Source organism: Zalophus californianus, chromosome 6 (genome assembly GCF_009762305.2).
Source record: "Zalophus californianus isolate mZalCal1 chromosome 6, mZalCal1.pri.v2, whole genome shotgun sequence".
Taxonomy (NCBI): Eukaryota; Metazoa; Chordata; class Mammalia; order Carnivora; family Otariidae; genus Zalophus; species Zalophus californianus.
The window spans coordinates 146,591,702-146,603,905 of NC_045600.1; the positions used below are offsets into that span (position 1 = coordinate 146,591,702).

The 12,204-nt window shown below is 52.9% G+C and overlaps 1 protein-coding gene across 1 annotated transcript; it reads left to right on the forward strand.

The window, feature by feature from the left end:
- Positions 1–1,586: 1,586 nt before the first annotated feature.
- PSMA4 (proteasome 20S subunit alpha 4) lies at positions 1,587–9,582 on the forward strand. The gene is made up of 9 exons (XM_027571652.1): positions 1,587–1,693; positions 4,351–4,376; positions 4,601–4,643; positions 5,030–5,192; positions 6,378–6,455; positions 6,761–6,849; positions 7,310–7,440; positions 7,955–8,078; positions 9,195–9,582. The coding sequence occupies exons 2-9, from the start codon at positions 4,374–4,376 to the stop codon at positions 9,347–9,349; spliced, it is 786 nt and encodes a 261-aa protein (XP_027427453.1). The 5' UTR covers positions 1,587–1,693; positions 4,351–4,373; the 3' UTR covers positions 9,350–9,582.
- The last annotated feature ends 2,622 nt before the right edge of the window (positions 9,583–12,204 follow it).

The following is a 12,204-nucleotide window of genomic DNA, read 5'->3' on the forward strand; positions in this document are numbered from 1 at the left end:
CTCACGTATCTGGCAGGGGATGCTGGGACCTCGTCCGGGCTGGTGGCAGAACACCTCTCCATGTTCTAAGAACGACCATCCCAAGAGGACAAGACATCTATCATCTATCATCTTTTATGACCAACCGCTGGAAGTCATACGGCGTTACTTCTGTTGTTGTCACAGGCCCACCCGGATTCAAGGCAAGGGGACACAGGGCCTGTGAATGGGAAGCATCCACAGCATGTTGTGAAAGGAACATGTGGGATGGGACACCGTGAGGCCTCATCATCCTAAAACATCGCTTTAATGCTCCCCGTGACCTACAGAAAAAAAAAAATTCTGGCATTGAAGGCATCCTACAAATTGGCCTCAAATGCCTTTCCTCCTTTACTTCCTTTGTTGTCTCCTTCATTCTGATCAGGCTCAACTGCTCTGTCACCCAAACTAGTCAAACTCATTCTTCCTTCTGCCCTTTTTCTCACCCAGTCGCTCTTCTGTCGACCTGAGATTCTGCCTCTCACATAACTCTTAGTTATCACTTGCCTAATTCTGCAGAATGAACTAAGGCGGCAGGGATCCTCGGAGTTACACTTGGGCCTGAGGATGCACAGCAGCCCGTCGGGGTGGGGCCCTCTGCCATTTTGCCTGGCTCACCTCTTTTTATGCCCGGGAAGCAGGAGTGACTGGGGAGGTCTCAAAATACAGCTTATTCCCAGACTACCTCTTCTTCAGAGTCCAGATCCCCCAGGAGTAATTTTTCACCCAACATGAAGAGGACAGAGTCCCTGCCCTCTAGGCCTCTCCGTGGAGGAGACTTACGAGCACATGACTCCAGAGTAACCCAGATCTCGTCAACCTTGCAACGCAAGGCAACTTAAACCATGAACAGCAGGTGGTTGACAGAGGGACCGAAGCCGCAGGGAAAAGGGTGGAGGGACGGACAGCGAGCAGACACTGAACAGTGTCCGCCAGGCTAAACGCTGTGCGCTTTGCTAGCAGGTATGGCCCTGACTCGGGCGGGCCGATGAGGAAAGAGGCCGGGACCAGGCATGAGCTCCGTCCCCGTCGAGCCCCGTCCTGGCTCGGGGCTCACGGGGTGGGGGGGCTCGTGAGCCCCGTCCTGGCCTAAGCGGGGTTGGGGGGGCTCATGGGCCCCGTCTTGGCTTGCTCTGTGTGTCCGCAGTAAGAGCGGAGGGCAGGTTCAAGAAGGGAGAGCCGGAGGCGGGACGCCGGCTCGTCTGATGAGCAGTTAACAGGCCCGCACGACTGCCAGTGCGACCCTCCACACGTGTGCTGGGAAGCAGCAGAGGAGGTGCCCGGGGGCCAGCACGGGTCACAGGGTCCGCGCGGAAGGACGGCGCGCTGGGCGGTGCCGGTCCCTCCCGGAGCACAGTGTCCTGGCCCGGGACCCTTCCGGCCCGGGGATGCGCGGCCGCCAGGGGCGGGGGGGCTCCAGGCGCCAGCCCCGCACACATCCCAGGCCGCCGGCTGACCGCACGGAACGAGAAGACAGAGTCACAGCAGCTCCCGCTCTAGTCGCCAGCTCCGGTCCCGCCCCCGGACTTCCGGGCCCGCGGCGGCCCCGCCCCCGTGCTCTGCGCACGCGCGAGCGCCATATTGACAGCGAGTGCTCGGCAGTGGTGGTGGCGGCTAGTTTTCTTCCTCGAGGAAAGTCTCGGTTTAGGTCTCCACTCTTCCCTGTGTCCCGCAGGTAAGCCTTTGCCCCTGGGCGCCCGCGGAAGCTTGGCCGCCCTCCCTGCGGGCAGGGGTCGTGAGCGTCGCGGCAGAGTAGTCTCGGCCTGCAGCCGCCCCCAAGGCACCGTAGGTGCCATGACTCTGCACCCGCTTCCTCGGCGACAGGCCGGCCGTCGTGGGGCTCGCCCGCGCGGGCGCGCGTCCGGGTCGGCTCGGGGGTCCGGCGTGCTCGTCAGGGCCGGGGCCGGGATCTGGGTCCGAGGCCGGGATCTGGGTCCGAGGCCGGGGTCCGGGTACGAGCTGGGATCTAGCGCGCACGTCGGGGCCGGGGCTGGGGTCCGAGCTGGGATCTAGCGCTCTCGTCGGGGCGGGGGCTGGGGTCCGAGCTTGGGTCTCGTGCTCTCATCGGATCTAGCGCGCACGTCGGGGCCAGGGCCGGGTCTGGAGTTCAAGCTTGGATCTAGCGCGCACGTCGGGGCCGGGGCCGGGTCTGGAGTTCAAGCTTGGATCTAGCGCGCACGTCGGGGCCAGGGCCAGGGCCGGGGCTGGAGTTCAAGCTTGGATCTAGCGCGCACGTCGGGGCCAGGGCCGGGTCTGGAGTTCAAGCTTGGATCTAGCGCGCACGTCGGGGCCAGGGCCGGGGCCGGGGCTGGAGTTCAAGCTTGGATCTAGCGCTCTCGTCGGGGTGGGGGCTGGGGTCCGAGCTTGGGTCTCGTGCTCTCATCGGATCTAGCGCGCACGTCGGGGCCAGGGCCGGGTCTGGAGTTCAAGCTTGGATTTAGCGCGCACGTCGGGGCCGGGGCCGGGGCCGGGGCCGGGGCCGGGGTCCGAGCTGGGATCTAGCGCGCATGTCGGGGCCGGGGGTCGGGCCTTGGACGGGGCGGGGCTGGGGTCCAAGCTTGGATCTAGCGCTCCCGTCGGGGTTGAGGATCGGGCACGGGATTGGGCTCGCACATCTGGGTCGGGGCTGGGGTCGGGGATTTGGCGAGCACGTCTGGGCGGGACCCGGGTCCGAGCTTGGACCTAGCGCACACGTCGGGGTCAGGTGCCGGGCCTGGGATGGGGCGGGGTTGGGGATCGCTCGCGTCCGGGTCTGGGATGGGGTCGGGGCATCCGGCGCGGGCGTCCGGGTCGGGGCTTGGGTTGGTTTGTTGCGCACGTCGGGGCTGGGGCCAGGGTCCGGTCGCACAGGCGGGATTAAGCGTCTCTTGGGAGGGTCGGTATCGGAAAGTTGCCCCGCTGGAACTGCACCGGAGGTGCCTAGCGGGGCTTGTGCTCAGGGCCATCCTTACCTTTCCTCTGCCTGTTTTAACAGCCTCCTGACTGGTTACTTTTTATTCATTCTCTCTTCAGCCACCGTGATCTTACTAAAGGTCATTCAGCTCCTGTGGCTGTTTGGCCCACAGTCTTTCCGTGGAGCCCATTGCTTGAGAGAGAAAATAAGCGGTTCTTTTTTTTTTTTTTTTTTTTATTCATGAGAGAGGGGGAGAGAGAGAGAGAAGCAGAGGGAGAAGCAGGCTCCCAAGGAGCAGGGAGCCCGATGCAGGACTCGATCCCAGAACCCTGGGATCATGACCTAAGCCGAAGGCAGACGCTTAACCATCTGAGCCACCCAGGCGCCCAATAAGCGGTTCTTACTTGGGGCGGCAGGCCCTTCAGGGTTGGGGTCTGAGCTTGGATCCCCAGCTTACCTCTCCAGGCTTAATTCCCGGTATTCTGGGATTTAGGAAAATGGGCTGCAAGTCTGAAGTTTGGCATTTACACTAAATCATGCTGAGCCCCAATGTTGACTTTTGCAGGAATAGTAATGATGAACTAAGATTACCACCTCTACCTCCTCTAGGTTGGGACTCCGTTATCACTTGGAGAAAGCCTCAGTCTCTTAACTTGGCATTCAAGGCTTTGTGTGGGTCTGTGTACTTACTTAGCTCTGTAGCTTCTTCAGATTTTTTTTAACTTTAGCAGTTTGTCTCTTGCATTTTAGCTGTCCTGTCCCAGTGCCTTTGAGCAGGCTCTTCTTTCTGCCTGGGCTGCTCTCCCATTCTCCTTTCCCCTACTCTTCCTCTTAGGTCTAATGGCTCCCAGCCTTATTTCTGCCTCTCCCATTTCTAATTTGAACTCACTTTTTTTTTTTGTATTTGTTTCTTAAAAAATACTTTCTCGATTCTTTTATAAAGTTTTATTTATTTATTTGAGAGAGAGAGAGTGAGAGCACCTGCATGTGAATTGGGAGGAGGGGCAGAGGGAGGGAGAGAGAGTCCCAAGTGGACTCCCTGCCAAGCATGGAGCCTGACATGGGGCTGGATCCCAGGACCCTGAGATCATGATGTGAAACCAAGAGTCAGACGCCCAATCGACTGTGCCACCCAGGCACCCCTGCTTTCTTGATTTTTCCCCATCCCTCTTCCCACTCTACCCCTAGCATCTCTGTTTCCCCATTGCTTTATAATTGTGTGTGTCTGCCTCCCTCACCTGAATACCAGACTGTAAGCTCTGCAGGGAAGGGAGTGCTGTTCCCCGTGTGGTATTCCAGCGTCTGGCCTGGTGCCTGCTCTATCATAAATGTTAGATGAGTGAAGGGAGTGAACCAAACGGATTTTTTTTTTTAAGTCAGGAAATGCTCCTTAAATTGTAGATCATCGTTTTAATAATGATCTTACTTTCTTTTTACAGGAATTTTATAAAGTTCAGAAAACATGGTGAGTTGGTACACACGCCAGTAAGCTGTTGCCTGATAAATCCTGTTGCTTGTACCTGTGGACTATCCTGAGAAAACTACAGTGGGAGGAAGAGCTGGCACGGTGTCCTCTCCCTTACCAGTTCCCTCCCGCACACTGAGCTTTGCATGCCAGGATGTTTTATAAGATGAATAGTGGACTTACTTCTGGTGGGTAGGAATCACTTGCCTGTTTTTCCTTTGCAGTCTCGAAGATATGACTCCAGGACAACCATATTTTCTCCAGAAGGTAAAATGGAAATTGTTTAAGCCATCTCAAGTTAAAAAATGTCTTTAAATTAGAGTTTGACTTAAAGGGAAAAAAAAAAATCTACAGACTTTTTTTCTTTTTTTAAGTTTTATTATTTAAGTAATCTCTACACCCCACCCAGGGCTCAAACCCACAACCCTGAGATCAGGAGTCCCGTGCTCTACTGACGGAGCCAGCCAGGCACCCCTACATACAAACTTTTTTTTTTAATCCTTGCTAAGTTGTTTTTGTACTGATTCTGGTCACCAGGTTGGTTAGGTGCCTCCTCAAGGGTAAAAGTGGGGCTCTTGTGTGTGTCCTGCCAGTGGTGTTGCTGACTTCCCTGGGAGCCCTGATGCTGCTTACTCACTGCTTGTGTCTTGTAGGTCGCCTGTACCAGGTTGAATACGCCATGGAAGCTATTGGACACGCAGGCACCTGCTTGGGAATTTTAGCAAATGATGGTGTTTTGCTTGCAGCAGAGAGACGCAACATCCACAAGCTTCTTGATGAAGTGTTTTTTTCTGAAAAAATTTATAAACTGAATGAGTGAGTGAGATCTTCCGGGAGGGAGTGTAAAAATGTCTCACTTTCTCACGTAGTGAAATTGCACATACTTCGGGAGGGCTATTCCATGTGACTTGGTACTTGAAGTGAACAGCTTTTACCGAGAATTTTGGCTTCTGATTTATCTTGTTTGAAACCCTGAGGCCCAGGACCATGTGTTACCCTATTTAAGCACAGAGCCAAGCACTCAGTGGAGAACCTGTGTTGTGTAGTGATAGGAGCCCAGGCTTGGTAGTCACTCAGATTTGGGTGAATTTAGAAGCTCTGTGACCCTACACTGGTTATTTAATGTCTCTGGGTCTCAGCCCACTGGAGTAGTTTATGGCAGTTTAATGAAATAAAATAAATACAAATAAACTAGCACAGTGTCTGGCTTGTAGCAGGCCCTCAAAGCATTGTTCAGAATGGCTACTCAGGAATTCTGTGGAATTATACTGACTCTTACCAAACCACAGGCCTCCCAGAGGTGTGGGGGCAGTTCAGCCGAGCCCTGTGCCCTTGGTGAGGTTTCTGTGACAGTGGGGTGTGTGGGACTTTTTAGCTAGCAGAGAGCAGGGCTTCCTGATTGGACCGTGCCCTCAGCGATGGGCCGGGTGATCGCTGCTACCAGGCTTTTCTGATGGGCTGGTCCGAAGGAGTGCTGTCCCCTCCACGGCGTCACTGTCTCAGGCTTGCCAGGCAGGACAGAGGCTGTTGACTCTGTGGGAGAGCCAGGGCAGACCAGGGGACGAGGGCAAAGAAAGAAATGCACCCCTCATGTGAGCCTAGCCCTGGGCTTCTAGGCAGGCTTAGAAAAGACCCTTCCCGTGGGTGCCGTCCCCTTCACCTCCACCAAGCCAGGCCCCAGGAGGGAGGGGGGCACAGAGGAACCTGTCTTCCCGTCTGGTAAGACCTCTGTTGCCTTTGCTGGTGAATCTTGGGATTTCCTTTAGCTCCTTTGTGTTATTCTCTTGCCCCGTTCACAGGGTGGTGATGGTAAATACATCTGTTGAGGAACTTATGGGTGCATTTGTTTATTTTTCATGTGGAATAACATCAAGTTGAAAGTCTATAAAGGTGAAACTTCTGTCATTTTTGTAGTGGCTTTGGAGCAGGGGTGTGCATTTCTGACTGAACTCACAAACCTCTCCCTGCTTACCTAAGATCAATGTCTTTCTTTTCCTCAAGGGACATGGCCTGCAGCGTGGCAGGTATAACTTCTGATGCTAATGTTCTCACTAATGAACTGAGGCTCATTGCTCAAAGGTATGGTCATAAACAGCATCACTGAAGATACATACATTAGTTTCGATGTTTCTAACGAGAAGTCATTTTTACAAAGAGTCATTAAAAAATGTATTAATTGAAAATTAAAGTTTTCTTAAACCAACCTCGTAACATGTTACTTCCTTTAAGGATATTAGGGTGTGGCCATGCTTTCTTCCCCTCTTCCAATCACAGGTGGCTGTTAGATTGTCCCTGTGGCACAGATTTATTTTCAGAGGGTATTTTGCTTAGGGTGTGTCTGTGTTTTAGAGAAAACAACTAATATACCAATTTTTTTATCGTAGGTACTTATTACAGTATCAGGAACCAATTCCTTGTGAGCAGTTGGTCACAGCATTGTGTGATATCAAACAAGCTTATACACAGTTTGGAGGTACTGAATTTTTTGGACATTGTATTCCAAAAAGTTAAACCATTTTATGGGTAATAACCTTTTTGAGATGGTAAAAAGTTGAAAATGAAATAAAACACTTTTCATAAATCCCTGCTTCCTGAATTAACTGGCTTCTGCTGTGTAGATTATCATATGTTTTATTAATAGACTGCAGGAAGGCCATAATGCCATTTTCAAATCTGGAAACAAATTGCTTTTCACATAATAATGAAATTCAGCGCTGGTCCTCTGTGTCTTTATTCCCTTTCCTGGCTCTGTCCAAATCCTAGAGACAAAAGTGGGATTTTGGCTGGAGCTTATCTGTGGTGTTCAGAAAACAAAGCAGTTTATGAATGCTTCACTTCACAGAGAAGGCTGTAGTCTCCCTCATGGGCTCAGGGAACCATGGTGATACTGAATTCAGACTGCTGACATGTTTGGCTGTTTGTTGTTGTTAAAGGAAAACGTCCCTTTGGTGTTTCGTTGCTGTACATTGGCTGGGATAAGCACTATGGCTTTCAGCTCTACCAGAGTGACCCGAGTGGGAATTACGGAGGATGGAAAGCAACATGCATTGGAAACAACAGTGCTGTGAGTGTTTTTGTGCTGCTGTGAAATTGAGCAAAAGATCTGAGAACCAGCGTGATTTTCAAGTGGCCATGAGTATAAACAATTCTAAAATAGCTGCCACAACCTTCATGTGATAGGAAGACATCTTGGATTTCTGCTGGTAACGAAGTCACAAGCACTGCTCATACTCCTGGGGCTCACTGTCTACGTTTATAATGAAAGGAAATGCTAATTTTCAGTGAGAAGTTGTGGAAATAGACGTAGTTATTTTTCACACCCTAGTTCTCAGGCCCCTTGACTTCTGTCACGGACCGCTTGCAGGTCTGAGGAGGTCCAGGTTGCAGACCCCATTCATAGAGCATCAGCAACCCCCTTGTCACCCCATCCCGTGTCTCCCCTCCCTGCCATCAGAATTGTCTGCCTTGGTTATAATGCCCACAGTGATTCAGCCATTATTCTTCTGACCAATCCGTATTCCGGAAAAGTGCAGGAATTTAAAGGAAATTCTTAGTTGATTCTCCTTTATGTCTTATAGGCCGCTGTGTCAATGTTAAAACAAGACTACAAAGAAGGAGAAATGACTCTGAAGTCCGCACTGGCTTTAGCTATCAAAGTCCTAAATAAGACCATGGATGTGAGTAAACTGTCTGCTGAAAAAGGTAATTGGTGTTCACTCCTAATTGGCTCGCTTGAGTGAGAGAAGCTGTTGTCCCCCTTCCGTTTGGCTCCTGTGTTCAGCCCTAACGTGTTGTCCGAGTCCATTGAAACAGCAGCCTTATGAATTGAGCGGCCTTATACCTGTTTCCCAAGTGAGGGTGCTAGGCCTTATTGAGGTTCAGTGCCTTGACCGTAATCCCACCCTATGTTCTGAGCATCAGGACTTGGGCCTGAATGTTCTCAGTGTTCATAGTTAGAGATCTGAATTGTGCTACCTTTAGTTAATAATTGTCTGATCAGCTTCTCGACAGCCTTGTCTGTGTTTGTGTATACACACGGTAACATGCGTGTGGTTATGCACATTTATCTGTGTGCTGTAGTGTATCTGAGGGATGACATCCGCCTGAGTTGTTATAGCCTCTGTTCTTTTGAATCCACTGATCTCTTATGTTATCTCATGTTTGCAATTTTAAATACTTTATTTAGTTTAAGTTTTATGATACACAAAACAATATTCCTAAATAAGGTTTTCAGAAATTGTGGTCAGTTAATGGATCGATTTAGTTTAGGGTAACTTAGCTCCTGGTGTTCCTTAGAAAACACAGTCGACTTGCAGACTGTCCTGTCTTGTACTTCTCCCTAATTGCAAGGAGGCAGTACTCTGTTTCCCCTGCTCAGAAAATTCCTTCTCCTTTGGTATCAGTTTACCACTTGTCTGTGGTCATGGAAGCCACTTTTCATGCCTTTGTTTTGAAGAGCTTTTGAAGTCTGTGAGAAAGGCATGTGATCTGACTGCGCCTTCAGGGGCCCCAACGAGGACATGGAGGTTCCTTCTGGTCCTTGCAGCCAATGGCAGGCCAGCTAGAGCCAGGGGTTGGTGTGCTTTTTGCAGGAAAGTGACAGACTGGCGAGTCGGAGGTTGGGGTGGGTGAGAGAGACACGTAAGTAGGAGTGTCACTAGGAGGTGACAGGTTAGAAGGTCGTCTTCACTGTCGGAGTAGCTGTGAGCCGCACGCAGCACCAAGCCTGGGAGCGTGGGGAGCTTGGGCTCCGGGGGGAGCTGGGGCTGTTGTCTGCCCGGTGTGTCTGCCCCGTAACGTGCGTGTGCCCCCTTGCAGTGGAGATTGCCACGCTAACAAGAGAGAACGGGAAGACGGCCATCAGAGTCCTCAAACAGAAAGAAGTGGAGCAGCTCATCAAAAACCACGAGGAGGAAGAAGCGAAAGCCGAGCGGGAGAAGAAGGAAAAAGAGCAGAAAGAGAAGGATAAATAGAAGGAGAACCGGGGGCTTTTGTAGCTCACATGGGGCCGTTGCACGGCCCTCGCCACCCTTCTTCCCACCCTGAGAAAGCCCTCGCTTGTCCTCACCTGTGTGGGGAGACGCGGGTGGCACAGCTGCATCGGGTCCTTGCCGTCTCTGTCCACTTGAATCCTGTAACGGCGGTGGTTGGTCTGGGACGCCCTCGTCCCTCCTTGTTTTGGGCAATAAAACTCGGAAAGAATGGAGGCGGTGGAGGAAGAGAGTGCCTGTGGCAGGAATCACCGACGGCCCCGGGATCAGTAGGGGCCACGGTCTCCCCGTGAGTGAGGTGCCCCGTGGCAGCCCCTGTGCTTCCTGTCCGTGAGCTGCGGCCGTTGGCGCGGTGCTCGCTTTGTAAAAAGAAGGGCGGGGATTGCGCACTCAGGCTTTCCCGTGCTGTTGTCCCCTCTCTGTTTGGAGCAGACTAGAGCTGTCCTCTTCTAGGTGTCTGGCAGGGTAGACTCCAGGGACGCAGGGACCCCTGTCCTGCCCTCGGTGTTGAGGGGTTCACACCGGACCGGAAGTGTGTGCGCACGCCTGCGTGTGCGTACACGCCCGTGAGTGGGTAACGACACGCGGACGGCCTAACTAGGTGAGACCCTGCGTACCCACCGCCCCGCTTCGGAAACAGCGCTTTTGAAGCCCCCTGGGTGTCCCTTTCCCACGTCTTGCTGTCTTGGGTGCTTACGCTCTGGTTTCCTGGCCCCCGTTCCTCTCACCAAGGCGGGTGGGTGACCCGGCTCCGTCCACAGGGATCCATCTGAGGATGAGGGTGAGGGCCGGGCCGGAGCTGGGGCGGGGGTGTGAGCAAGGAAGGCTGAGGATCCTGCTGCTGAGACAGGCCGCCCACAGCCCAAGCTGAGACGTTATGGTCAAGCGGAAAAGTGGAACCAAAGAGAACAGTTTAGATTTGACTATAGAGGGAGCTCCGCTGCTGAGTCTGGCTGTCATTATGATGGAGTCAGTCCCCTTTGCCAGAAGCTGTAGGGCCGTGCTCTGTCGAGTGTGAGCCCAGCCCGCTGCAGGACCACGTGGGAGTCGGCCCTCCTGTGCCCCACAGCCTGGGTGCAGGAGATGCCAGATCTCCCCAGGGGATTCTCAAACTTGAAGACACCTTAGAAACACGCGGAGCTTGTTAGCACGTGTGGGTTGCAGGGGTGGTGTGTGTGCCAGCCCCACCGCTCGTGTTCCTGCCCAGGTGTGTTTTCAAGCCCGTTTGACGTAGTGCTTTTTTAATTCAAATGTTCCTTGCACTGTACAGCTAGTTGCTGTTACTCCCAGGAGTTGTGTTCTGTAGAATCGTCACGAACACTGAGCGAATACTGATCTGTGGCTCGGGGGGAATGAATACCAGGTCAGGTTCCTGAGAGCCTCTGGCCACTCTTAACTCAGCCGATCAATGCGTGGCCTTGCTTGCTGTGTGTTTCTGTTTAAAGACATTTAACGTGTATTGGTAACTCATTATTCTTGAGCTCGTGGCCAACGACGGTGACCTGCCGAAACAGAGTTCATCTGACATACACATCTCGGTTTGGAGGGGCACTAGCCAGCACTTCTGCCCTGAGCTTAGGCGGAATCACAAAGATGTGAAAAATAGACACGAAACAGACCAAAAGAAGAACGCTGTTGACCGTATGGGCTGAACGAGGAGGCAGGCTTCCACTCTGACCCTGGCTGGGAACGTGCGCACCTGCGCCCGTCCACAGTGACCACGAAGGCCCCGTCCGTGTTGGCTTGGGGCTGACTACAGGCAAATTTGCAAACACGGAATCTAAGTGGTGAGGATCTCGGCTGCACGTGGTCACGTGACCCTTTGGGTCTCGCTCTGCACAGAAGTGGGGTAGACGGAGAAGTGAGCTGCCTGTCTCCAGAATAGAGTCCGAGGCTTGGCCACCACAGTCTCTCAAGGATTGTTATCCAGCCTTGTGCAGGGTCCTCCCTTCAGGCCGTCCTCAACACAGCAGCCAGAGGGCGCTCTCCCAGCGTAGGCTGGCCGGCCACCCTTCCTACCCAGGGAAAGCCAAGTCCTTGACTCTGGTTTACAGGGGGCCCCACTGCTACCTTCTCTTCCACCAGGTGCTCATCCGAAGGAGCCTTCTTGTTCCTTGAAATCCCAGGCCTCTTCCACCCCAGGGCCTTTGTACGTGCCAGTCCCTCCCTCTACCTTGAGAATGCTCAGCCCTGGGAGTGTCTGCATTGCCCACTCCCCCATGTTCCAGTGTCACCTTGTTTGGGCCACTGCCCCAGGCACGCACCCTGCCTAACCCTGTGGGGTGTTTCTCCAAGCCCCCTCACCACCTGGTACATCTGCCTACTGTCCCAGCATCAAGAACAGAAACGGGCACGTATTAGGCTTCCGATACTGAGGAATGGGTGAGTGGTGGTCCTTGATATGCTGGAGTGAAATCCTGAAATACACTGCCTTCCCATCCAGGGAGTAGAACTGGTGGGTTTGCTGTATTCTGACCACCCCCTGAGCACTTTCCTAAAGTCACGACAACTGTAGAGGCTCGGGTAGTGCATTTTCCCACCACATCTGGAGCAAGTATTCAGGACTTCATCCTAATGATGGAAAGATCTCAACATAACCTTTTTAAAAAAAAGATTTTATTTATTTGACAGAGCGAGCACAAGTGTGGGGGGAGGGGCAGAGGGAGAAGCAGACTCCCTGCTGAGCAGGGAGCCTGATGCGGGGCTGGGACCCTAGGATCATGACCTGAGCTGAAGGCAGACCCTCAACCGACTGAGCCACCCAAGTGCCCCTAAGATTTTTTTTACTATTTTAGGTCCTCTCTACAACCAGTGTGGGGTTTGAACTCAACCCGGAG

Excerpts from the sequence above, each read along its gene's own strand:
- PSMA4 (XM_027571652.1), top strand. Across the intron at positions 7,441-7,954 it reads GCATTGGAAACAACAGTGCT|GCCGCTGTGTCAATGTTAAA; the intron begins GTGAGTGTTTTT and ends TATGTCTTATAG. Across the intron at positions 8,079-9,194 it reads TAAACTGTCTGCTGAAAAAG|TGGAGATTGCCACGCTAACA; the intron begins GTAATTGGTGTT and ends GCCCCCTTGCAG.